We start from the raw sequence: 26,679 nt of genomic DNA, 5'->3' as shown, positions 1-26,679 counted from the left end.
ATCCTCATAATTGCACTCATCACAATTTGTTTTGAAGCTCAATTTGTTTTTCTAATGAATTTTGTTTTTTTTGGGTTGGAAGATACACTGTCCCTTCCTCCCACTCTGTACAGTGTGACACCACCTACCCTCATAACCTTCATTGGTAAAATAACAGGCCCTTTTCCATGGATTTAATTGTGTGAAGTTTCTTCTGTCTGTCTCCTTCGCTATTTTTGTTCAATGCATGTCTTACCAGGCCAGTAACTCCTGTGAAATTGACACCTAGTGGGATGGGCCTGCTTCATCATTGGTGCAGTGCTAGCTACTGCCTCGCGAGGTGGTTAGCTCACTTGGCTGGATGGCTGGTTTGCACTACAGAGTGATGCCAACAGCGGGGTTCAATTCCTGCACTGGCTGAGATGACCATGAAGTTGCTGTCTCCTCAACCTCGGCCCTCACCTGAAGCACCTTCATGTTAAACTCACCTCCAGTCCTCCCTCTCTAATGAGCCCTCTAGGGAGTATGGCCTCCTGCAAGCAGACTGTCTGCACGATCAGCACAAGATTGAGCCAACTGGCATCAAAGAGGTTTCTGTCAATAGTGGGTGCCAGTGTTGTGTCAGCCGGTGGGAGAGGGGTTGGACGGTGGATGCCTGTGCTGTGTTACACACGGGGGGGGGGGGGAATAGTTTGAACAGTGGGTGCCATATCATTCTGAGATAGTGGGAGCTAACTCTGTGTGATCTACCAAAGGGTTAAACAATATTTTTAAATTTGACCATCCATCAGCAAACTGAAATATTTAACGGGAAGGGATTAAATTACGTGAAATTAGTTGCATTTGTTAGTCACTGAGCTGGGCCTTTCTGTGGCAGTTTTTCCTTGGTATTCAGTTTAATTGCTATCAGGCTTGGTCACAGATTCCATTGTAAGCTGATGGGTAAATTAACTCCCTCTGAATTGCATTCACTTAGTGTCTCATTTAAACCCATTTTCCAATTGTTTTCCCCCTTTTAAATCCAATGACCTGCCCCCAGTCTCTTGTCTCGACCTTGCTATCTTTCTGATATTCCACCCTGAAGCAGGACTTTAAAAGAAAAGATTTTTAAAGCTACGGGTTTGAACTGGTGTCTTGTGCCCCCTTGCTTCCACTTCTCCCATTCCCCTCACACTCTCCTTCTCCACTCGCTTTAGATTACAGCGACTGACTGATGGGCATGCTTCTGATACTCTGTCTATCAGTGCTGCAAACAGTGTCGCCTCAGGCAGGCTTGACTGCCCTTGTCACTCTTTGTACTTTGACTCTCTTTCACTTTTCATTGAAACTACTGAGGAGACCCGAAAGATCTCCAGAAACCTCGTTTGGATCCAATAAGTCACTCGGTGTAGTCTATTACTTCTGCCCGGCGGGGGTTATAGTGCACTTCCAATAGTGAGCTTGCAGAGAGACAGAGAGAACACAGAGCGAACTTTCAACCTTAATCAAAATCATTTGCCAACAGCTCCCAGTTCTTCACACCACACAGCAGTCAGGAATTGTCCTCGACTCCTTAGAATACAAAGCAAGTAAAACTCTTTCATTACAAATCACAGATGGAGGGAGAACAGATGTTACTGTCACTCAGTGTATATTAAAGTAAATTTACAGCACAATGACAAAATAAAAGCATCTTCCATTCACTGGTCATTCAGAATTGTATTAAATTGCCTCCCTTCTTTCTAACCACACCTTAATTTTAAAAATTCTTGCTCATCGTCCATTTGGTCATTTTTTTTTAGATTACTTAGTGTGGAAACAGACCCTTCGGCCCAACAAGTCCACACTGACCTGCCGCAGGGCAACCCACCCAGACCCATTCCCCTACATTTACCCTTTCACCTAAACACTACAGGCAATTTAGCATGGCCAATTCACCTAATCCGCACATTTTTGGACTGTGGGAGGAAACCCACGCAGATACGGGGAGAATGTGCAAACTCCACACAGACTGTCACCTGAGGCGGGAATTGAACCCAGGTCTCTGGCGCTGTGAGGCAGCAGTGCTAACCACTGTGCCACCGTGCCGTCCAATGCCTGCTGCACCACCTCCTAACCACCCTTTCTACAAATACTAACACAGCCAAACAGCCTTTCGGAGTTGTCCATCTTTATAGAATTTATATTCGAGGTAAACATGCAGCCAAGCTCTGCTACCTCCTGCTCACTCAGAAATCTATCCTGCGTGCCATAAATTCATACAGCTCAAAAAAGGCCCTTCAGCCTTCGTACACTAATCCCACTTTCAGCACTTGGACCATAGCCTTGAATGTTATGTTATTTCAAGTGCTCATGCATATATTTTTTTTAAGAAGGTTGTGAGGTTTCCTGCCTTTACTAGCTTCCCAGGCAATCCATCCCAGGTTCCCACCAGCCTCCAGGTGAATTTTTTTTCCCTCCAATCCCTTCTAAACTTCCTGTCTTTTGCCTAATGGTTATGCCTCCTCATGCTATTGGGCTGATCAAAGCAGCTGAGCCCAGGATGTGTGCCCGCACTCAAACAAAGACACATCCAGTGGTACTGAGGCCAAATGCATGGTATTTTGTTTCAGACGATGTTGAACCCGGACGGGTTTCCTCTGGGTGCTCCGGTTTCCTCCCACAGTCCAAAAATGTGCAGGTTAGGTGAATTGGCCATGCTAAATTGCCTGTAGTGTTTAGGTGAAAGGGTAAATGTAGGGGAATGGGTCTGGGTGGGTTGCCCTTCAGCAGGTCGGTGTGGACTTGTTGGGCCGAAGGGCCTGTTTCCATATTTTAATAAATTTTTTAAAAAATGACCAAATGGACAATGAGCAAGAATTTTTTAAATTAAGGCGCGGTTAGAAAGAAGGGAGGAAATTTAATCCAAAATTACTAATTCTTCAGTCACTTTTGAATGATAGTTGAATTTTGTAACTAGCATCACCAGGCTGTACATATGAAGTGTTAGAAAGTACAACTTTGAGACAAACCATTTGGTGTAGCAAGTTCATGTTGATGCTTATGCTTCATATCGGCCTCCTCCCAGCCCTCAATGTCAAATCCCTTTAACATAATCTTCAATTTTGTTCTCTCTCATGTTTATCCAGTTCCCCATAAATACCTATGCTATACCCTGTGGTAGTAAATTCCATATTCTCAACACTCTTGAAGTAAAGAGTTCCTCCTGAATTCCTTATTGGATGAATTAATGAATGCCTTTTAAATATGGCCCTTACTCATGCCCACAAGTGGAAACATCTTCTCCATGCTTCCCTTATTAAACTTATTCATAATCTTGAAGACCACCAGCCAATCACATCTCAGACTCCTTTTTCTGGAGAAAAGAGTTTGTGCAATCCTTCCTGCCAGTGTCTTCCCAGCTGCGGTATCATCCTTGTAAATCTTTTCTTCACCACCTCCCACGCCTCACTTTTGTGCACAACATGTAGATCACAACTATTCGCAGTACTCAAAGTGTGGTCCAACCAATGTTCTATTCAGGTTCAACGTAACTTCTCTGCTTTTCAGTTTGAATCCTCGGGAAACCCAGCTAATTCTTTGCTTTTTCTCGTGGCCTTGGTAACGTCTATAACTATATTTAATAATTTGTATGTCTATATCCCCAGATTCCTCTGTTCCTCTACCTCATTTAGATAGTAATTTTTCAAGTAATATATGACTCCTCATCCCTCTTCCCAAATGTATTGCCTCACACTTATCTATGTTGAAGTTCATTTTCCAATTAAAGTTCATTCTGCCAGTTTATTAATGTCTTCATACTGGAGTCCCCCCCTGCAGTATTAACAACACACCATAATTCAGTGTACTTTGTAAATTTGAAATTTTTCCTTCCAATTTCTGAGTTCAAATTATTTATGCAATAGTGAATAACGCGGTATCAGTACTGATTTTTCTGCAGCACTGTTTTAAAAATGGGAACTACCTTTAACCCTTTTTATGCTTTTTGTTTTGTTGTTAGTTTGTTATCCTTTGAGTTTTATCCCTGTTAGAAATCCACTGACCTAAGCCATAAACCTACCATGCAATTCTTACTGAGGGATCTTTGAGATCTAAATATATTATATTCATGACATTACCCTTGTATATACTTATTGTTACTTTAAATAATTCATTAAGGTACATCAAGGATGGCCCTTTCTTTTGGGACCCTGCCGAGTCCTCTCCCTAGATGCTTCGCTATTGTAGCTTTTATGAAAAATTTGGTGATCTTTCCAATTTCTGGTGTTGCAAATTAGTCTATAATTTCCTGAGTTTGTTCTAGTTTCCTTTAAATATAGAGAAATCGCATCAATTGTCTGTCAATCCTCTGGCACTGTTCTATTTTCCATTGATGTTTCTTTTAATATGCGTGTAATAGTGTCTCTGCTATTACTTCCCCAATTACTTTTAGCACACTTGGATATGATCCATCCAGAACAAGGGAGAAATTTGATTTGTTGAACAATCAAACTCCTCTTTCTTTCTTAAATTTTGTAAGCTATACAGACCCCTACACCAAAGGAAGGAGGGAATTTGTACCGACACAGCACCTTTCACAACCTGAGAGTCTCCAAAAGTGGTTTACAGTCAATGAAATAGCTCTGAGTGAGTCACGATTGGAATGTAACAGTCAACTTATTCATATTAAGGTCCTACAAACAGCAATGTGTTCATAACCAAATAATCTGTCATGGGTGGGGAAATAAATATTAAATGTACACCACAGAGAATCCCTTGATCCTTTTTGAATAGCTCCATTGGGAGTCCTAACATCCATCTGAGGGGGCAAACTGGGCTTCAGTTTAACAGCTCATTGAAAAGTCAACACATCTGACAGTGTAGTATCAGAAATAAGGTGGGTGAACTTAAGGCGTGGATCGGTACTTGGGACTACGATGTTGTGGCCATCATGGAAATGTGGATAGAAGAGGGACAGGGATGGTTGTTGCAGGTTCCTGGTTACAGATGTTTCAGTAAGATTAGGGGCGTTGCTAATTAGAAATGGTATAACAGCTGCAGAAAGGCAGTTTGAGGGGAATCTGCCTTTGGAGGTAGTATGGGCTGAAGTCAGAAATAGGAAAGGAGCAGTCACCTTGTTTGTGTTTACTATAGGCCCTCCAATAGCAGCAGAGATGTGGAGAAACAGACTGGGAAACAGATTTTGGAAAGGTGCAGAAGCCACAGGGTAGTAGTCATGGGCGATTTCAACTTCCCAAATATTGATTGGAAGCTCTTTAGATCAAGTAGATTGGACGGGGCAGTGTTTATGCAGTGTGTCCAGGAAGCTTGTCTGACCAGAGGGGAGGCCATATTGGATTTGGTACTTGGTAACAAACCGGGACAAGTGATGGGCTTGTTAGTGGGTGAGCATTTTGGTGATGGTGACCACAATTCTGTGATTTTCACTTTGGTTATGGAGAGAGATAGGTGCGTGCAACATGGCAGGTTTTACAATTGGGGGAAGGGTAAATACGATGCTGCAAGACAGGATCTGAGGAGCATAAATTGGGAGCATAGGCTGTCAGGGAAGGATGTCATTGAAATGTGGAACTTTTTCAAGGAACAGATACGACGTGTCCTTGATATGTATGTACCTGTCGGGCAGGAAAGAAATGGTCGTGTGAGGGAACCTTGGTTGACGAGGGAGGTTGAATGTCTTGTAAGGAGGAAGAAGGAGGCTTACATAAAGTTGAGGAAACAAGGTTCAGACAGTGTTGGAGGGATACAGGATAGCCAAAAGGGAGCTGAAGAAAGGGATTAGGAGAGCTAAGGGAGGGCATGAAAAATCTTTGGCGGGTAGGATCAAGGATAACCCCAAGGCCTTTTATGCGTATGTGAGAAACATGAGAATGACGAGAACGAGAGTAGGTCCGATCAAGGACAGTAGTGGGAGACTGTGTATTGAGTCGGAAGAGATAGGAGACGTCTTGAATGAGTACTTTTCTTCAGTATTTACAAATGAGAGGGAATTATTGTTGAAGAGAGTATGAAACGGACTGGTAAGCTAGAGGAGATACTTGTTAAGAAGGAAGATGTGTTGGGCCTTTTGAAAAACCTGAGGATAGACAAGTCCCCCGGGCCTGACGGGATATATCCTAGGATTACGTGGGAAGCAAGAGAGGAAATTGCAGAACCGTTGGCAATGATCTTTTCGTCTTCACTGTCAATGGGGGTAGTGCCAGGGGACTGGAGAGTGGCGAATGTTGTGCCCCTGTTCAAAAAAGGGAATAGGGATAACCCCGGGAATTACAGGCCAGTTAGTCTTACTTCGGTGATAGGCAAAGTAATGGAAAGGGTACTGAGGGATAGGATTTATGAGTATCTGGAAAGACATGGCTTGATTAGGGACAGCCAGCATGGATTTGTGACGAGTAGGGCTTGCCTTACAAGTCCTATTGAATTCTTTGAGGAGGTGACCAAGCATGTGGATGAGGGTAGAGCAGTGGATGTGGTGTACATGGATTTTAGTAAGGCATTTGATAAGGTTCCCCATGGTAGGCTTATGCGGAATGTCATGAGGCATGGGATAGTGGGAAGTTTGGCCAGTTGGATAGAGAACTGGCTAACCGGTCGAAGTCAGAGAGTGGTGGGAGATGGTAAATATTCAGCCTGGAGCCCAGTTACAAGTGGAGTTCCGCAGGGATCAGTTCTGGGTCCTCTGCAGTTTGAAATTTTTATTAATGACTTGGAAGAGGGAGTTGAAGGGTGGGTCAGTAAATTTGCAGACGATACGAAGATTGGTGGAGTTGTGGATAGTGAGGAGGGCTGTTGTCGGCTGCAAAGGGACTTAGATATGATGCAGAGCTGGGCTGAGGAGTGGCAGATGGAGTTCAACCCTGTCAAGTGTGAGGTTGTCCATTTTGGAAGGACAAATAAGAATGTGGAATACAGGGTTAACGGTAGGGTTCTTAGTAAGGTGGAGGAGCAGAGGGATCTTGGGGTCTACATTCATAGATCTTTGAAATTGCCACTCAGGTGGATAGAGCTTGTAAGAAGGCCTATAGTGTATTAGCGATCATTAGCAAAGGGATTGAATTCAAGAGTCGCGAAGTGATGTTGCAGCTGTACAGGACCTTGGTAAGGCCACATTTGGAGTACTGTGTGCAGTTCTGGTCGCCTCATTTTCGGAAAGATGTGGAAGCTTTGAAGAGGGTGCAGAGGAGATTTACCAGAAGGTGCCTGGAATGGAGAATAGGTCATACGAGGATAGGTTGAGAGTGCTAAGCCTTTTCTCATTGGAACGGAGAAGGATGAGGGGTGACTTGATAGAGGTTTATAAGATGATCAGGAGAATAGATAGAGTAGACAGTCGGAGACTTTTTCCCCGGGTGCAACAGAGTGTTACAAGGGGACATAAATTTAAGGTGAAGGGTGGAAGGTATGGGGGGATGTCAGGGGTAGGTTCTTTACCCAGAGAGTGGTGGGGGCATGGAATGCGCTGCCTGTGGGAGTGGCAGAGTCAGAATCATTGGTGACCTTTAAGCGGCAATTGGATAGGTACATGGATAGGTGCTTAAGCTAGGACAAATGTTCAGCACAACATCGTGGGCCGAAGGGCCTGTTCTGTGCTGTATTGTTCTATGTTCTATGTAGCATTCCCTCCCTACTGCACAAGGAATGTCAGCCTGGACTATATGCTCAGTGGGGTCTGAACCCATAAATCTCTGACTGAGAAGTGAGAGAGCAACCCACTGACCATGGCTAACATAACCATTTGCATTAGGCTGGGAGAAATTTGTTGGCAGTACCAGAGAAGTATGTTTGTGGGTGGGGACAGCACAAAACGTCCAATCCAGAACAGATTTCAAATTTGAGGTTTGGCATCTTTAACAAGTATTGCACAAAGATTGTGGACAAATGACTGAGATGACATTCAAGCCCCACAGCTGTGCAATGACCTTTCTGTATGTTTGTGAGCTGGAATGTACCCCACTACAGGGAAAGATACAGGACATGCAATAACTGGTGATATGGATACACGTGTGGTAGCAATTTTGTACACAGTTAGATTCCACAAACTGAGATGGATTGCTGCACTGGTTGAGGGAGCAATATGAGGGTCAAGTCTGAATATTTAATATTGAACTGAAATGAGACATTGATTGAGTCCCCTTACAGAAATGACAGCCCTTCTGACAACATAATACTCCAACAGTCCTAACTCTCTGAAACTGCAGCATTCCTTCAGTACAGTCCCCTCCAACCTTGAAAAACTTCCTGATGCTGTTCTTCAAAGAATGGAGCATTTTAGTTTAGTTCTGCTTGTCTTACAGTGCAGACTCCACTCAAAACTTCTCAGATGTTTCAGAACTCCCTTAGAACCACTCCTCAGACTGTGCAGGGTACAGGTTATAGACAAGATAAATGCAGGCAGAATGTTCCCAATGAACATGGTGGCACAGTGGTTAGCACTGCTGCCTCACAGCGCCAGAGATCTGGGTTCAATTCCCACCTCGGGCGACTGTGTGGAGTTTGCACATTCTCCCCGTGTCTGCGTGGGTTTCCTCCAGGTGCTCCGGTTTCCTCCCACAGTCCAAAAATGTGCAGGTTAGGTGAATTGACCGTGTTAAATTGCCCGTAATGTTAGGGGCAGGGTTAAATGTAGGGGAATGGGTCTGGGTGGGTTGCGCTTCGGAGGATTGGTGTGGACTTGTTGGGCCAAAGGGCCTGTTTCCACACTGTAAGTAATATAAGAACAGAGGTAACAGTTTAAGGATACGGGATAAGCCATTTCGGACAGAGGTGAAAAGAAGTACTCCCTCAACACTTTCTGTCCAATAGAGCAGAGCTCCCTCATCACTGTCCCTCTGACAGTGCAACATTCCTTCTGTACTAATAGAAAGCAAAGCACTGCAGACGCTGGAGAACTGAAACAAAAACCGAAATTGTTGGAGAAACTCAGCAGGCCTGGCAGCAGCTGTGGGAAGAAGGCAGAGTCAATGTTTTGAGTCTGATGACCCTTCATCAGAACTCCTCTCTGATAGTGTACAGATCCCAGTTCTGCACAGGATTGTAAAGCTCTTGACCGTGTTCTTACTGAGCCAACCTAACAGTAAGATTGCATCGAAACACATCACTGACAGGTGACATTGAGAGAACAGATAAACTAAGGCATCCCTTTCCCTCTTTATGACCTTAAACACAGGGAGATAACAAACATACTATCATCAGTCACTAGCCCTTTTAGTGAGGAAACTCTGGATTCATCCGACAGTGTTCAAAAGCCTCCTGAAGTAAATCTTTGATGGAGAGTAATGTATGATAGTTGCCTCAATCTGGCCCCATTGGCTTCATAAATCCCCAGGCCCTGCCAAGGACTGAAAGTGTATCTGGGTGGGAATGAGCGAAGCTGAGTCAGTTGGCCTTTGTCACATTGTTGAGTGGTGAAGTGATCCCACACACCAACCATTCACAGCTTGCATTTTAAACGATGTTTTAATAACATCACAATCAACAAAAAGGCTGTGGAATTTTATCCTCGAACAGCAGGCTGATATTCCATGAGAATCCTATGTAAATAATAAGTGAGTAAAAACTGGATTACCGGTGGTTAAAGGGAGACTTCCTTTTGACGTTTTTGTACAAGTGTCAATTTTCAAACTGGGAGAAAAATTTCATAAACTTAAAAATGATTTAATCGAATCTACCCCTCCCCTCCTGAAGGTGCTGTCTCCCCCTGGGATACAGCTCCCCCTCCTCTCCTGAAGGTGCTGACTCCCCCTGGGGTGCAGCTCCCCCTCCCCTCCTGAAGGTGCTGCCTCTCCCTGGGGTACAGCTCCCCCTCCTCTCCTGAAGGTGCTGACTCTCCCTGGGTGCAGCTCCCTCTCCCCTCATTGAGAGTTTAGGTCCTAAAACTGTTGGTGGAAGAGATGCTGAGTTACATTATGAGGGAGCTGGGTTAATCTCTCCCCCAGGTCTGTATCTCTATAAAAGTCCATCCACCTCTGTTCCCCAGTATTTCCCCTCTCCAGCCCTCTTGTTACTGACCCCCACAGTGAGACTCCCTCTTTAGCAGTAGCACATGTAAGTGGAACAGATAGTTTGTTGTTTGTGTGGGTTAAGTAATGGTCCCTGTGGGATTAGCACTCCCTGAGGCTGTTGGCTCTGAAGTTGCCAGAATTAATTACTTTTTCTCTCTCAAAAAATGACTATCTCGCAGGGAAAGTGCAAGATGCCCTGAGGGTGATTTGAGACTCTGTGTTTATCCTTACCTCCTGGATTTATCTCAAACACCATCCTCCCCAGCCCACGAAACAGCTAACATCCCAGTCTGGAGAAAGTTCTGGGAGCAGAGCCTTGATCAGTGAGCAAACCAACTCCATCCACCTCCTGTAATCACTGCAGGCTGTTTATAATTTCTGAGCAGCCCTGTCAGTCTGTGTGATTGACAACTGAGCTGGTCAGAGCTCCCACTCCCCTCCCCCTCCTCCTCCTCCCTGCTTCCTCCCTCCCCCACCCCTCCCTACTCACCCAGTCCTGATCCGATAAAACATTACAGATGTTGCACAGTTTTTCATTTTTATTCAGAAACAGTTGACCTTGCTTTCTATGTTTCCAAAGGGGACAGGAAAATGAGTGAACCAAGGCAAGCATATTCTTTTTTAAAGTAAAGTTCTCTTCCCTGGTTGTGGATTGTGTGTGTTTAATGGGATCACTCGCTCCTAATTTGATGTCAAGTTGGCCTCCTATAATGCTGACTGTGTTTGACCATTGTGTTGACACTGCCACCGTGAGGACAGGCTGTGTGGATAGGGATTTGAAATTTTGATACAAGTGATGATTTTCCACCACAACTTGAGGTCAGTGTTAAGTGTGCCTCACTCTGAGCTCCGTCTCACTTTGTTCAGTCATAGAGTCCGAAAGCACAGCAAGAGACCCTTCAGCCCATCACGCCCACACCAGTCTTCAAACATCTATTTCCAAGCACTTGACTCATAGACTTGCATGATCTAGCATTTCAAACAATCCTCTAAATACTTTTTAACTGTTGTGATGGTTCCTGCCTCTATGACCCTTTCATTCACCGAGTTCCAGATATCCTCTGAGTAAAAAAACAAATCTTCTTTAAATCCCCTCTAAACTTCCTGCCCTTTACCTTAAATCTGTGTCCCCTGGTTATTGATCCCTCTATTAAGCGGAAAATGTTTCTTCCAATCTACCTTATGTATACCCTTGATAATTTTGTACACCTCAATCAGGTCCTCCCTCAACATTCTCTGCTCTTAGGGAAATAACTCCAACCTGTCTAGTCTCTCTCCTTAGCTGAATCACTCCAGTGCAGGTAATATATCCTGGTAAATATCCTCCACACCCTCCCCAGTGTAACTGTGTCCTTCCTATTGTGTGGCAATTAGAACTGCACACAGCACTCCCAGCTGTGGCTGAACTAATATTATACACAGCTCCATCATAATCACCTTGCTCTTGTATTCAATTCCTCATCTAATAAAGCCAAATATCCTATATGATTTGATTTGATTTATTATTGTCAGATGTATCTGAGTACAGTGAAAAATTTTGTTTTGCAAGCTGTACAGGCAGATCATGACATGCAAGGACATCCAGATCATAGGGAGTTTAGACAGAGCAAGGCATGCAGACGATGGATATATACTGCCTTGAACACCTTATACATCAGTCTGTTGCCTTCAAACATCTATGGACAAGCATATCAAGGTTGCTGTGATCTTCTGTACTTCCCAGGGTTCTACTATTCATCACGTACTCCCTTGTCTTGTTAGTCCTCCAAAAATGCATTATCTCTCAATTTTCAGAATTACATTCCACTTGACCTTGTTCTGCCCATCTGACCAGCCCTTCTATATTCCGCTATTGCCCTCACTATTTACTATGAACCAAATTTCATGTCCGCTGTAAACTTACTGATCAAACCTCCAATGTTCATATCTAGATCATTAACATACATGATAAACAACAAGAGAGAAAGCACCAAACCCTGTGCTATTACACTGGGAACAGGCTTCCAGATGCAAAAACCTACTTTAACCAGCACCCTCTGCTTCCTGTCACAAAGCCATTTTGCATCCAGTTTGCCCTGGTCTCCGATACATGACCTTGTCAAAGGCCTTACCAAAGTCCACATAGACGACATCCACTGCACTATCCTTATCCATACATCTAGTCACTTCCTCAAAAAATTCAATCAAAACCACCAGGCATGATCTTGCCCTGACAAACCCATGCTGATTATCCTTGATTAATGCTTGACTGGTGGAGCTTATTTCTGTGCCTCAGATTTCTTTCCAATGGTTTCCCTACTATTGATGTTAGACTCACTGGCCTACCGTTCCCTGGTTTATCCCTACCATCCTTTTCAAATAATGCTATCATATTAGCTGTTCTCCAGTCCTCCAGCATTTCTCCTGTGTCTGTTGAAATTTAACACCAAAGCCCCTGCAATATCCTCCCTTGCCTCCCACAGCAGCCTTGGACAAAACTGATCAGGACCCAGGGATTGATCAAATTGTTAGCTGGTTAAAATCTCTAATCACTCCTTCTTCTCATTGCCAATTTGTCCAAGTATATCATCGTCCTTTCCCCTGATTTCTAAACATCATTCTTCTCTATTATAAACACAGATGTAAAGTATTCTGTTAAAACCTCACCTATTTCTGGCTCCACCAACAAATTGCCTCTGAAGTCCCTAATGGGCCCCACTGCTTCCCTTGTTATTCTCTTGTTGTTATTATACTTCTAAAATGTCCTTGAATTTTCCTTTATTTTATCCACCAGGGTTTTTTCATGCCCCCTCTCCAATTTCCTCGTTTCGTTTTCAGGTAACCTGCTGCATTTTCTATCCACCTTTGGGTTTCTGGTGTTCTGAGCCCTCAGATTCTACCATAAGCTTCCCTATTACTCAATGCATCCTGTACATTCCTCGATATCCAGGGTTCACTAGAATATTTGGTCCCACTCTTCACCTGCACAGAAACACGTTAGCTTAGTCTTACTCTGCAGCTCAGGCCCTCCCCTGTCCTGAGTCCCTGCTAGAATCCTAATCTCTATCTCAATATTAACCTGCTCCTCTCTCTCTCTCTCTCTCTCTCTTGCTCTCTTTCTCTCTCTCTCTCTCTCTCTCTCTCTGTCTCTCTCTTTCCTGCAGGTGATGAGTATCCTGAGTAACCCTGGAGCAGTCCCCACTCAGCCACAGCATGATTTCTCCATTTCCCCGCTGCATGGGAGCCTGGACACCTCGAATCCACTCTCCGCCAGCTGCAGCCAGCGCTCCGACTCCATCAAGGGCGTGGAGACCCTGCCTAGCTCACAGTCTTACTGCACACCCGCCTACAGCACATCTGGATACAGCATGGACCCTGTGCCCGGCTACCAGTATGCCCAATATGGACAAAGTAAGCACTGACACCGGGGGGTGGGGGAGAGCACAGCAGTAACGGGGAAATGGGAGGGGGAAGGGACGTGGAGGGTGGAGAGAAGGCGGAATGGATGGGGAAGAGGGCTCAGATTCCATCACTGGAAGCAGTGAGTCCGTCAACACAAGCAGCACCAACAATAAACACCTCAGCCTTAGGCTAGGGAGGGAGGAACAAGAACCAATCACAGTTCACTCATTCTTATTAGGGCTCTTCGTTAGACTGTAAAGGACCAGCCTGAATGACCATTCAACATGGACAGACCAGCCTCACTCAGGAGGCAGCCCCAGTTGGCTCAGGGATGGGAAAAGACAGTCCCCAACAATAGTGTAGGAATCAGCAAGGAAGGGGGAATGTGAAAAAGGGTCCCCAACTCTGATTTCTTCAATTCCTCCCTGCTCCTGGTCCACCAGCTCCACCTGCTGCACAAAGATTTTTCTGAACATCAGAAATCTTGCTGAGCCCCTCAGGGAGCAGCACATTCTGACATTCAGTTTCAACGTTGTTTCAGCACATCCAGACAGACAGTAGACACTATATGAGTCACGAATGGGAAATTACTAACAAGGCATGAGTTAATCCTGTTACAGTGGGGAATCTAAGTTATATCACAGTGTTACAGTGGTGTGTGTGTTATATCAGAGTGTTGTAGTGAGGATTGTGCCTTATATCACAGAGTCACAGGAAGGGAAGTGAGCTATATCACAGGAGGGATGTATGTTATATCACATGGTTTGGAGATGCCGGTGTTGGACTGAGATGTACAAAGTTAAAAATCACACAACACCAGGTTATAGTCCAACAGGTTTATTTGGAAAGCACTAGCTTTTGGAGCGCTGCTCCTTCAGGTGGTTGTTGAGTATAAGATTGTAAGACACAGAATTTATAGCAAAAGTTTACAGTGGGATGTAACTGAAATTTTCAATACATAATTTCAGTTACCTCACACTGTAAACTTTTGCCATAAATTCTGTGTCTTACAATCTTATACTCCACAAATACCTGATGAAGGAGCAGCGCTCTGAAAGCTAGTGCTTCCAAATAAACCTGTTATATCACAGTGAGGGGTGAGTGTTATATCTCTCAGTCACAGTGAGGGGGGTGTGTTAGATCGCACAGTCACAGTGAGGGATGTGTGTTCTATCGCACAGTCACAGTGAGGGATGTCTGTGAGATTGCACAGTCACAGTGAGGGACGTGTCTTCTATTGCAGAGTCACAATGAGGGATGTCTGTGAGATTGCACAGTCACAGTGAGGAATGTGTGTGAGATTGCACAGTCACTGTGAGGGATGTGTGTTCTATCACACAGTCACGGTGAGGGATGTGTGTTCTATCGCGCAGTCACAGTGAGGGATGTGTGTTCTATCGCACAGTCACAGTGAGGGATGTGTGTTCTATCGCACAGTCACAGTGAGGGATGTGTGTTCTATCGCACAGTCACAGTGAGGGATGTGTGTTCTATCGCGCAGTCACAGTGAGGGATGTGTGTTCTATCGCGCAGTCACAGTGAGGGATGTGTGTTCTATCGCGCAGTCACAGTGAGGGATGTGTGTTCTATCGCGCAGTCACGGTGAGGGATGTGTGTTCTATCGCACAGTCACGGTGAGGGATGTGTGTTCTATCGCACAGTCACGGTGAGGGATGTGTGTTCTATCGCGCAGTCACAGTGAGGGATGTGTGTTCTATCGCACAGTCACAGTGAGGGATGTGTGTTCTATCGCGCAGTCACGGTGAGGGATGTGTGTCCTATCGCGCAGTCACGGTGAGGGATGTGTGTCCTATGGCGCAGTCACGGTGAGGGGTGTGTGTCCTATGGCGCAGTCACGGTGAGGGATGTGTGTCCTATGGCGCAGTCACGGTGAGGGGTGTGTGTCCTATGGCGCAGTCACGGTGAGGGGTGTGTGTTCTATCGCACAGTCACGGTGAGGGATGTGTGTTCTATCGCGCAGTCACGGTGAGGGATGTGTGTTCTATCGCGCAGTCACGGTGAGGGATGTGTGTTCTATCGCGCAGTCACGGTGAGGGGTGGGTGATTTATATCGCACAGTCACAGTGAGAGTAGTGGGTTACATCTCACAGTCACAGTGCGGGGTGCGTGTTATATCACACAGACACAGTGAGGGGTGTGTGTCAGATCGCACAGTCACGGTGAGGGGTGTGTCAGATCGCACAGTCACGGTGAGGGGTGTGTGTCAGATCGCACAGTCACGGTGAGGGGTGTGTGTCAGATCGCACAGTCACAGTGAGGGATGTGTGTCAGATCGCACAGTCACAGTGAGGGGTGTGTGTCAGATCGCACAGTCACAGTGAGGGGTGTGTGTCAGATCGCACAGTCACAGTGAGGGGTGTGTGTCAGATCGCACAGTCACAGTGAGGGGTGTGTGTCAGATCGCACAGTCACAGTGAGGGGTGTGTGTCAGATCGCACAGTCACAGTGAGGGGTGTGTGTCAGATCGCACAGTCACAGTGAGGGGTGTGTGTCAGATCGCACAGTCACAGTGAGGGGTGTGTGTCAGATTGCACAGTCACAGTGAGGGGTGTGTGTCAGATTGCACAGTCACAGTGAGGGGTGTGTGTCAGATCGCACAGTCACAGTGAGGGGTGTGTGTCAGATCGCACAGTCACGGTGAGGGGTGTGTGTCCTATCGCGCAGTCACGGTGAGGGGTGTGTGTCCTATCGCGCAGTCACGGTGAGGGGTGTGTGTCCTATCGCGCAGTCACGGTGAGGGGTGTGTGTCCTATCGCACAGTCACGGTGAGGGGTGTGTGTCAGATCGCACAGTCACAGTGAGGGATGTGTGTCAGATCGCACAGTCACAGTGAGGGGTGTGTGTCAGATCGCACAGTCACGGTGAGGGGTGTGTGTCATAGCGCACCCTTAACACTGCGCGATATAACACACACACCAAACAATAAGTGTGAGGGGTGTGTGTTCTATCACACACCGTCATGGTGTGGGGTGCGTGTTCTATCGCACAGTCACGGTGAGGGGTGCATGTTCTATCGCACAGTGTGTGATATAACACGCACCCCTAACACTGTGCGCTATAACACGCATCCCTCACTGTGATGCGATATAACACGTATCTCTCACTGTGACTGTGCGATATAATACAATGACTGTGTGATATAAAACGCATCCACACACTGTGCGATATAACATACACCCCTAACAATCAGTGTGAGGGGTGGGTGTTATATCGCACAGTCACAGTGAGAGTAGTGGGTAACATCTCACAGTCACAGTGCGGGGTGCGTGTTATATCGCACAGTCACGGTGAGGGGTGTGTGTCAGATCGCACAGTCACGGTGAGGGGTGTGTGTCAGATCGCACAGTCACAGTGAGGGGTGTGTGTCAGATCGCACAGTCACGGTGAGGGGTGTGTGTCAGATCGCACAGTCACAGTGAGGGGTGTGTGTCAGATTGCACAGTCACAGTGAGGGGTGTGTGTTCTATCGCGCAGTCACGGTGAGGGATGTGTGTTCTATCGCGCAGTCACGGTGAGGGATGTGTGTTCTATCGCGCAGTCACGGTGAGGGGTGTGTGTTCTATCGCGCAGTCACGGTGAGGGTGTGTGTTCTATCGCGCAGTCACGGTGAGGGATGTGTGTTCTATCGCGCAGTCACGGTGAGGGGTGTGTGTTCTATCGCGCAGTCACGGTGAGGGGTGTGTGTCCTATCGCGCAGTCACGGTGAGGGGTGTGTGTCCTATCGCGCAGTCACGGTGAGGGGTGTGTGTGCTATGGCGCAGTCACGGTGAGGGGTGTGTGTCCTATGGCGCAGTCACGGTGAGGGGTTTGTGTCCTATGGCGCAGTCACGGTGAGGGGGGTGTGTCCTATGGCGCAGTCACGGTGAGGGGTGTGTGTCCTATCGCGCAGTCACGGTGAGGGGTGTGTGTCCTATGGCACAGTCACAGTGAGGGGTGTGTATTAGATCGCACAGTCACGGTGAGGGGTGTGTGTCAGATCGCACAGTCACGGTGAGGGATGTGTGTCAGATCGCACAGTCACAGTGAGGGATGTGTGTCAGATCGCACAGTCACAGTGAGGGGTGTGTGTCAGATCGCACAGTCACAGTGAGGGGTGTGTGTTCTATCGCGCAGTCACGGTGAGGGGTGTGTGTTCTATCGCGCAGTCACGGTGAGGGATGTGTGTTCTATCGCGCAGTCACGGTGAGGGGTGTGTGTTCTATCGCGCAGTCACGGTGAGGGGTGTGTGTTCTATCGCGCAGTCACGGTGAGGGATGTGTGTTCTATCACACAGTCACGGTGAGGGAAGTGTGTTCTATCGCGCAGTCACGGTGAGGGATGTGTGTCCTATCGCGCAGTCACGGTGAGGGATGTGTGTCCTATCGCGCAGTCACGGTGAGGGGTGTGTGTCCTATCGCGCAGTCACGGTGAGCGGTGTGTGTCCTATCGCGCAGTCACGGTGAGGGGTGTGTGTCCTATGGCGCAGTCACGGTGAGGGGTGTGTGTCCTATGGCGCAGTCACGGTGAGGGGTTTGTGTCCTATGGCGCAGTCACGGTGAGGGGGGTGTGTCCTATGGCGCAGTCACGGTGAGGGGTGTGTGTCCTATCGCGCAGTCACGGTGAGGGGTGTGTGTCCTATGGCGCAGTCACGGTGAGGGGTGTGTGTCATAGCGCACCCTTAACACTGCGCGATATAACACACACACCAAACAATAAGTGTGAGGGGTGTGTGTTCTATCACACACCGTCATGGTGTGGGGTGCGTGTTCTATCGCACAGTCACGGTGAGGGGTGCATGTTCTATCGCACAGTGTGTGATATAACACGCACCCCTAACACTGTGCGATATAACACGCATCCCTCACTGTGATGCGATATAACACGTATCTCTCACTGTGACTGTGCTATATAATACAATGACTGTGCGATATAAAACGCATCCACACACTGTGCGATATAACATACACCCCTAACAATCAGTGTGAGGGGTGGGTGTTATATCGCACAGTCACAGTGAGAGTAGTGGGTTACATCTCACAGTCACAGTGCGGGGTGCGTGTTATATCACACAGACACAGTGAGGGATGCGTGTCAGATCGCACAGTCACAGTGAGGGGTGTGTATTAGATCGCACAGTCACTGTGAGGGGTGTGTGTCAGATCGCACAGTCACGGTGAGGGGTGTGTGTCAGATCGCACAGTCACAGTGAGGGATGTGTGTCAGATCGCACAGTCACAGTGAGGGGTGTGTGTCAGATCGCACAGTCACAGTGAGGGGTGTGTGTCAGATTGCACAGTCACAGTGAGGGGTGTGTGTCAGATCGCACAGTCACAGTGAGGGGTGTGTGTCAGATTGCACAGTCACAGTGAGGGGTGTGAGTCAGATTGCACAGTCACAGTGAGGGGTGTGTGTCAGATTGCACAGTCACAGTGAGGGGTGTGTGTCAGATTGCACAGTCACAGTGAGGGGTGTGTGTCAGATTGCACAGTCACAGTGAGGGGTGTGTGTCAGATTGCACAGTCACAGTGAGGGGTGTGTGTCAGATTGCACAGTCACAGTGAGGGGTGTGTGTCAGATTGCACAGTCACAGTGAGGGGTGTGTGTCAGATTGCACAGTCACAGTGAGGGGTGTGTGTCAGATTGCACAGTCACAGTGAGGGGTGTGTGTCAGATTGCACAGTCACAGTGAGGGGTGTGTGTCAGATTGCACAGTCACAGTGAGGGGTGTGTGTCAGATTGCACAGTCACAGTGAGGGGTGTGTGTCAGATTGCACAGTCACAGTGAGGGGTGTGTGTCAGATTGCACAGTCACAGTGAGGGGTGTGTGTCAGATTGCACAGTCACAGTGAGGGGTGTGTGTCAGATTGCACAGTCACAGTGAGGGGTGTGTGTCAGATTGCACAGTCACAGTGAGGGGTGTGTGTCAGATTGCACAGTCACAGTGAGGGGTGTGTGTCAGATTGCACAGTCACAGTGAGGGGTGTGTGTCAGATTGCACAGTCACAGTGAGGGGTGTGTGTCAGATTGCACAGTCACAGTGAGGGGTGTGTGTCAGATTGCACAGTCACAGTGAGGGGTGTGTATTCTATCGCACAGTCACAGTGAGGGATGTGTGTCAGATCACACAGTCACAGTGAGGGGTGTGTATTCTATCGCACAGTCACAGTGAGGGATGTGTGTCAGATCACACAGTCACAGTGAGGAATGTGTGTCAGATCGCACAGTCACAGTGAGGGATGTGTATTAGATCGCACAGTCACAGTGAGGGTGTGTGTCCGACCGCACAGTCACAGTGAGGGGTGTGTGTTCGATCGCACACTCGGGGTGAGGGGTGTGTGTTAGATCGCAGAGTCACGGTGAGGGGTGTGTATTAGATCGCAGAGACACAGTGAGGGGTGTGTGTCAGATCGCACAGTCACAGTGTGGGGTGTGTGTCACATCGCAGAGTCACAGTGAGGGGTGTGTGTCAGATCGCACAGTCAGTGAGGGGTGTGTGTCAGATCTCAGTCACAGTGAGGGGTGTGTATTCTATCGCACAGTCACAGTGAGGGATGTGTGTTTTATCACACAGTCACAGTGAGGGATGTGTGTTTTATCGCACAGTCATTGTGAGGGGCGTGTGTTCTATCGCACAGTCATTGTGATGGGTGTGTGTTCTATCGCACAGTCACGGTGAGGGATGTGTGTTGGATTGCACAGTCGCGGTGAGGGGTGTGTGTCAGATGGCACAGTCATGGTGAGGGGTGTGGGTCAGATCTCAGTCACTGTGAGGGGTGTGTGTGTTCTATCGCACTGTCACGGTGAGGTGTGTGTGTTCTATCGCACTGTCACGGTGAGGGATGTGTGTCAGATCGCACAGTCACAGTGAGGAGTTAGTGGTAGATCGCACAGTCACGGTGAGGATTGTGTGTCGGATTGCTCAGTCACAGTGAGGGATGTGTGTCAGATCTCAGTCACTGTGAAGGGTGTGTATTCTATCGCACAGTCACAGTGAGGGGTGTGTGTTAGATCGCACAGTCACTGTGAGGGGTGTGTGTTAGATCGCATAGTCACAGTGAGGGATGTGTGTCGGATCGCACAGTCACAGTGAGGGATGTGTATTAGATCGCACAGTCACGGTGAGGGCTGTGTGTCAGATCGCACAGTCACGGTGAGGGGTGTGTGTCAGATCGCACAGTCACAGTGAGGGATGTGTGTCAGGTCGCACAGTCACAGTGAGGGGTGTGTGTCAGATCGCACTGTCACAGTGAGGGGTATGTGTCAGATCGCACAGTCACAGTGAGGGATGTGTGTGAGATCGCACAGTCACAGTGAGGGGTGTGTGTCAGATCGCACAGTCACAGTGAGGGGTGTGTGTCAGATCGCACAGTCACAGTGAGGGATGTTTGTTCTATCGCACAGCCACAGTGAGGGATGTGTGTTGGATCGCACAGTCACAGTGAGGGGTGTTTGTTGGATCGCACAGTCACAGTGAGGGGTGTGTGTCGCATTGCACAGTCACAGTGAGGGATGTGTGTCAGATGTCAGTCACTGTGAGGGGTGTGTATTCTATCGCACAGTCACTGTGAGGGATGTGTGTCAGATCGCACAGTCACTGTGAGGGATGTGTGTCAGATCGCACAGTCACAGTGAGGGATGTGTGTCAGATCGCACAGTCACAGTGAGGGATGTGTGTCAGATCGCACAGTCACAGTGAGGGATGTGTGTCAGATCGCACAGTCACAGTGAGGGATGTGTGTCAGATCGCACAGTCACAGTGAGGGATGTGTGTCAGATCGCACAGTCACAGTGAGGGATGTGTGTCAGATCGCACAGTCACAGTGAGGGGTGTGTGTCAGATCGCACAGTCACGGTGAGGGGTGTGTGTCAGATCGCACAGTCACAGTGTGGGGTGTGTGTCAGATCTCAGTCACAGTGAGGGGTGTGTATTCTATCGCACTGTCACTGAGGGATGTGTTTTATATCACACAGTCACCATGAGGGATGTGTGTTAGATCGCACAGTCACGGTGAGTGATGCGTATTAGATCGCACAGTCACTGTGAGGGGTGTGTGTCAGATCGCACAGTCACTGTGAGGGGTGTGTGTCAGATCACACAGTCACTGTGAGGGGTGTGTGTCAGATCGCACAGTCACTGTGAGGGGTGTGTGTCAGATCGCACAGTCACTGTGAGGGGTGTGTGTCAGATCGCACAGACACAGTGAGGGATGTGTGTCCGATCTCACAGTCACAGTGAGGGATGTGTGTCAGATCGCACAGACACAGTGAGGGGTGTGTGTCAGATCGCACAGACAGTGAGGGGTGTGTGTCAGATCGCACAGTCACAGTGAGGGGTGTGTGTCAGATCGCACAGTCACAGTGAGGGATGTGTGTCAGATCGCACAGTCACGGTGAGGGATGTGTGTCAGATCGCACAGTCACGGTGAGGGGTGTGTGTTATATCGCACAGTCACAGTGAGGGGTGTGTGTCAGATCGCACAGTCACGGTAAGGGGTGTGTGTTATATCGCACAGTCACAGTGAGGGGTGTGTGTCAGATCGCACAGTCACGGTGAGGGGTGTGTGTCAGATCGCACAGTCACAGTGTGGGGTGTGTGTCAGATCTCAGTCACAGTGAGGGGTGTGTATTCTATCGCACTGTCACTGAGGGATGTGTTTTATATCACACAGTCACCATGAGGGATGTGTGTTAGGTCGCACAGTCACGGTGAGGGATGCGTATTAGATCGCACAGTCACTGTGAGGGGTGTGTGTCAGATCGCACAGTCACTGTGAGGGGTGTGTGTCAGATCACACAGTCACTGTGAGGGGTGTGTGTCAGATCGCACAGTCACTGTGAGGGGTGTGTGTCAGATCGCACAGTCACTGTGAGGGGTGTGTGTCAGATCGCACAGACACAGTGAGGGATGTGTGTCCGATCTCACAGTCACAGTGAGGGATGTGTGTCCGATCGCACAGTCACAGTGAGGGATGTGTGTCAGATCGCACAGACACAGTGAGGGATGTGTGTCAGATCGCACAGACACAGTGAGGGGTGTGTGTCAGATCGCACAGACACAGTGAGGGGTGTGTGTCAGATCGCACAGTCACAGTGAGGGATGTGTGTCAGATCGCACAGTCACAGTGAGGGATGTGTGTCAGATCGCACAGTCACAGTGAGGGATGTGTGTCAGATCGCACAGTCACGGTGAGGGGTGTGTGTTATATCGCACAGTCACAGTGAGGGGTGTGTGTCAGATCGCACAGTCACGGTAAGGGGTGTGTGTTATATCGCACAGTCACAGTGAGGGGTGTGTGTCAGATCGCACAGTCACGGTGAGGGGTGTGTGTCAGATCGCACACTCACGGTGAGGGGTGTGGGTCAGATCTCAGTCACTGTGAGGGGTGAGTGTTCTCTCGCACAGTCACAGTGAGGCGTGTGTGTTCTATCGCACTGTCACAGTGAGGGATGTGTGTCAGATCGCACAGTCACAGTGAGGGGTCAGAGGTAGATCGCACAGTCACGGTGAGGATTGTGTGTTGGATTGCTCAGTCACAGTGAGGGGTGTGTGATCTATCGCACAGTCACGATGAGGGGTGTGTGTCAGATCTCAGTCACAGTGAGGGGTGTGTGTTCTATCACACTGTCATGGTGAGGTGTGTGTGTTCTATCGCACTGTCACGGTGAGGGATGTGTGTCAGATCGCACAGTCACAGTGAGGGGTGTGTGTCAGATCGCACAGTCGCAGTGAGGGATGTGTGTCAGATCACACAGTCACAGTGAGGGGTGTGTGTCAGATCACGCAGTCACAGTGAGGGGTGTGTGTCAGATCGCACAGTCACAGGGAGGGGTGTGTGTCAGATCGCACAGTCACAGGGAGAGGTGTGTGTCAGATCGCGCAGTCACAGTGAGGGGTGTGTGTCAGATCGCACAGTCACAGTGAGGGGTGTGTGTTCAGATCGCACATTCACGGAGAGGGGTGTGTGTTCAGATCGCACATTCACGGAGAGGGGTGTGTGTTCAGATCGCACATTCACGGAGAGGGGTGTGTGTTCAGATCGCACATTCACGGTGAGGGGTGTGTGTTCTATCGCACAGTCACGGTTAGCGGTGTGTGTTCTATCGCGCAGTCACGGTGAGGGGTGTGTGTCCTATGGCGCAGTCACGGTGAGGGGTGTGTGTCATAGCGCACCCTTAACACTGCGCGATATAACACACACACCAAACAATAAGTGTGAGGGGTGTGTGTTCTATCACACACCGTCATGGTGTGGGGTGCGTGTTCTATTGCACAGTCACGGTGAGGGGTGCATGTTCTATCGCACAGTGTGTGATATAACACGCACCCCTAACACTGTGCGATATAACACGCATCCCTCACTGTGATGCGATATAACACGTATCTCTCACTGTGACTGTGCGATATAATACAATGACTGTGCGATATAAAACGCATCCACACACTGTGCGATATAACATACACCCCTAACAATCAGTGTGAGGGGTGGGTGTTATATCGCACAGTCACAGTGAGAGTAGTGGGTTACATCTCACAGTCACAGTGCGGGGTGCGTGTTATATCGCACAGTCACGGTGAGGGGTGTGTGTCAGATCGCACAGTCACAGTGAGGGGTGTGTGTCAGATCGCACAGTCACGGTGAGGGGTGTGTGTCAGATCGCACAGTCACAGTGAGGGGTGTGTGTCAGATTGCACAGTCACAGTGAGGGGTGTGTGTCAGATTGCACAGTCACAGTGAGGGGTGTGTGTCAGATTGCACAGTCACAGTGAGGGGTGTGTGTCAGATTGCACAGTCACGGTGAGGGGTGTGTGTTCTATCGCGCAGTCACGGTGAGGGATGTGTGTTCTATCGCGCAGTCACGGTGAGGGGTGTGTGTTCTATCGCGCAGTCACGGTGAGGGGTGTGTGTTCTATCGCGCAGTCACGGTGAGGGATGTGTGTTCTATCGCACAGTCACAGTGAGGGATGTGTGTCAGATCACACAGTCACAGTGAGGGGTGTGTTCGATCGCACAGTCACAGTGAGGGGTGTGTATTAGATCGCACAGTCACGGTGAGGGGTGTGTGTCAGATCGCAGAGACACAGTGAGGGGTGTGTGTCAGATCGCACAGTCACAGTGTGGGGTGTGTGTCACATCGCAGAGTCACAGTGAGGGGTGTGTGTCAGATCGCACAGTCAGTGAGGGGTGTGTGTCAGATCTCAGTCACAGTGAGGGGTGTGTATTCTATCGCACAGTCACAGTGAGGGATGTGTGTTTTATCACACAGTCACAGTGAGGGATGTGTGTTCTATCGCACAGTCATTGTGAGGGGCGTGTGTTCTATCGCACAGTCATTGTGATGGGTGTGTGTTCTATCGCACAGTCACGGTGAGGGATGTGTGTTGGATTGCACAGTCGCGGTGAGGGGTGTGTGTCAGATGGCACAGTCATGGTGAGGGGTGTGGGTCAGATCTCAGTCACTGTGAGGGGTGTGTGTGTTCTATCGCATTGTCACGGTAAGGTGTGTGTGTTCTATCGCACTGTCACGGTGAGGGATGTGTGTCAGATCGCACAGTCACAGTGAGGAGTTAGTGGTAGATCGCACAGTCACGGTGAGGATTGTGTGTCGGATTGCTCAGTCACAGTGAGGGATGTGTGTTAGATCTCAGTCACTGTGAAGGGTGTGTGTTCTATCGCACAGTCACTGTGAGGGGTGTGTGTTAGATCGCATAGTCACAGTGAGGGATGTGTGTCGGATCGCACAGTCACAGTGAGGGATGTGTATTAGATCGCACAGTCACGGTGAGGGGTGTGTGTCAGATCGCACAGTCACAGTGAGGGATGTGTGTCAGATCGCACAGTCACAGTGAGGGGTGTGTGTCAGATCGCACAGTCACAGTGAGGGGTGTGTGTCAGATCGCACAGTCACAGTGAGGGGTGTGTGTCAGATCGCACAGTCACAGTGAGGGGTGTGTGTCAGATCGCACAGTCACGGTGAGGGGTGTGTGTCCTATCGCGCAGTCACGGTGAGGGGTGTGTGTCCTATCGCGCAGTCACGGTGAGGGGTGTGTGTCCTATCGCGCAGTCACGGTGAGGGGTGTGTGTCCTATCGCGCAGTCACGGTGAGGGGTGTGTGTCCTATCGCGCAGTCACGGTGAGGGGTGTGTGTCCTATCGCGCAGTCACGGTGAGGGGTGTGTGTCCTATCGCGCAGTCACGGTGAGGGGTGTGTGTCCTATGGCGCAGTCACGGTGAGGGGTGTGTGTCCTATGGCGCAGTCACGGTGAGGGGTGTGTGTCCTATGGCGCAGTCACGGTGAGGGGTGTGTGTCCTATGGCGCAGTCACGGTGAGGGGTGTGTGTCCTATGGCGCAGTCACGGTGAGGGGTTTGTGTCCTATGGCGCAGTCACGGTGAGGGGGGTGTGTCCTATGGCGCAGTCACGGTGAGGGGGGTGTGTCCTATCGCGCAGTCACGGTGAGGGGTGTGTGTCCTATGGCGCAGTCACGGTGAGGGGTGTGTGTCCTATCGCGCAGTCACGGTGAGGGGTGTGTGTCCTATGGCGCAGTCACGGTGAGGGGTGTGTGTCCTATGGCGCAGTCACGGTGAGGGGTTTGTGTCCTATGGCGCAGTCACGGTGAGGGGGGTGTGTCCTATGGCGCAGTCACGGTGAGGGGTGTGTGTCCTATCGCGCAGTCACGGTGAGGGGTGTGTGTCCTATGGCGCAGTCACGGTGAGGGGTGTGTGTCATAGCGCACCCTTAACACTGCACGATATAACACACACACCAAACAATAAGTGTGAGGGGTGTGTGTTCTATCACACACCGTCATGGTGTGGGGTGCGTGTTCTATCACACAGTCACGGTGAGGGGTGCATGTTCTATCGCACAGTGTGTGATATAACACGCACCCCTAACACTGTGCGATATAACACGCATCCCTCACTGTGATGCGATATAACACGTATCTCTCACTGACTGTGCGATATAATACAATGACTGTGCGATATAAAACGCATCCACACACTGTGCGATATAACATACACCCCTAACAATCAGTGTGAGGGGTGGGTGTTATATCGCACAGTCACAGTGAGAGTAGTGGGTTACATCTCACAGTCACAGTGCGGGGTGCGTGTTATATCGCACAGTCACGGTGAGGGGTGTGTGTCAGATCGCACAGTCACGGTGAGGGGTGTGTGTCAGATCGCACAGTCACAGTGAGGGGTGTGTGTCAGATCGCACAGTCACGGTGAGGGGTGTGTGTCAGATCGCACAGTCACAGTGAGGGGTGTGTGTCAGATTGCACAGTCACAGTGAGGGGTGTGTGTCAGATTGCACAGTCACAGTGAGGGGTGTGTGT

General features: G+C 48.9%; 1 protein-coding gene across 4 annotated transcripts in view; it reads left to right on the top strand.

The window, feature by feature from the left end:
* Positions 1-26,679, top strand: part of pax7a (paired box 7a) — a 245,814-nt gene that overhangs the window by 117,346 nt on the left and 101,789 nt on the right. For all 4 annotated transcript variants that reach the window (XM_087980431.1, XM_087980434.1, XM_087980432.1 and 1 more), the window contains one exon: positions 13,103-13,349. In XM_087980431.1, the coding sequence (XP_087836557.1) occupies positions 13,103-13,349 (247 nt within the window). The remainder of the gene's footprint in view (positions 1-13,102; positions 13,350-26,679) is intronic.

This window comes from Chiloscyllium plagiosum, unplaced genomic scaffold (genome assembly GCF_037043375.1).
Source record: "Chiloscyllium plagiosum isolate Xiang-an unplaced genomic scaffold, Cpla_swu_hap1 HiC_scaffold_37, whole genome shotgun sequence".
NCBI lineage: Eukaryota > Metazoa > Chordata > Chondrichthyes > Orectolobiformes > Hemiscylliidae > Chiloscyllium > Chiloscyllium plagiosum.
This window is presented reverse-complemented; position numbering and strand designations above follow the sequence as displayed.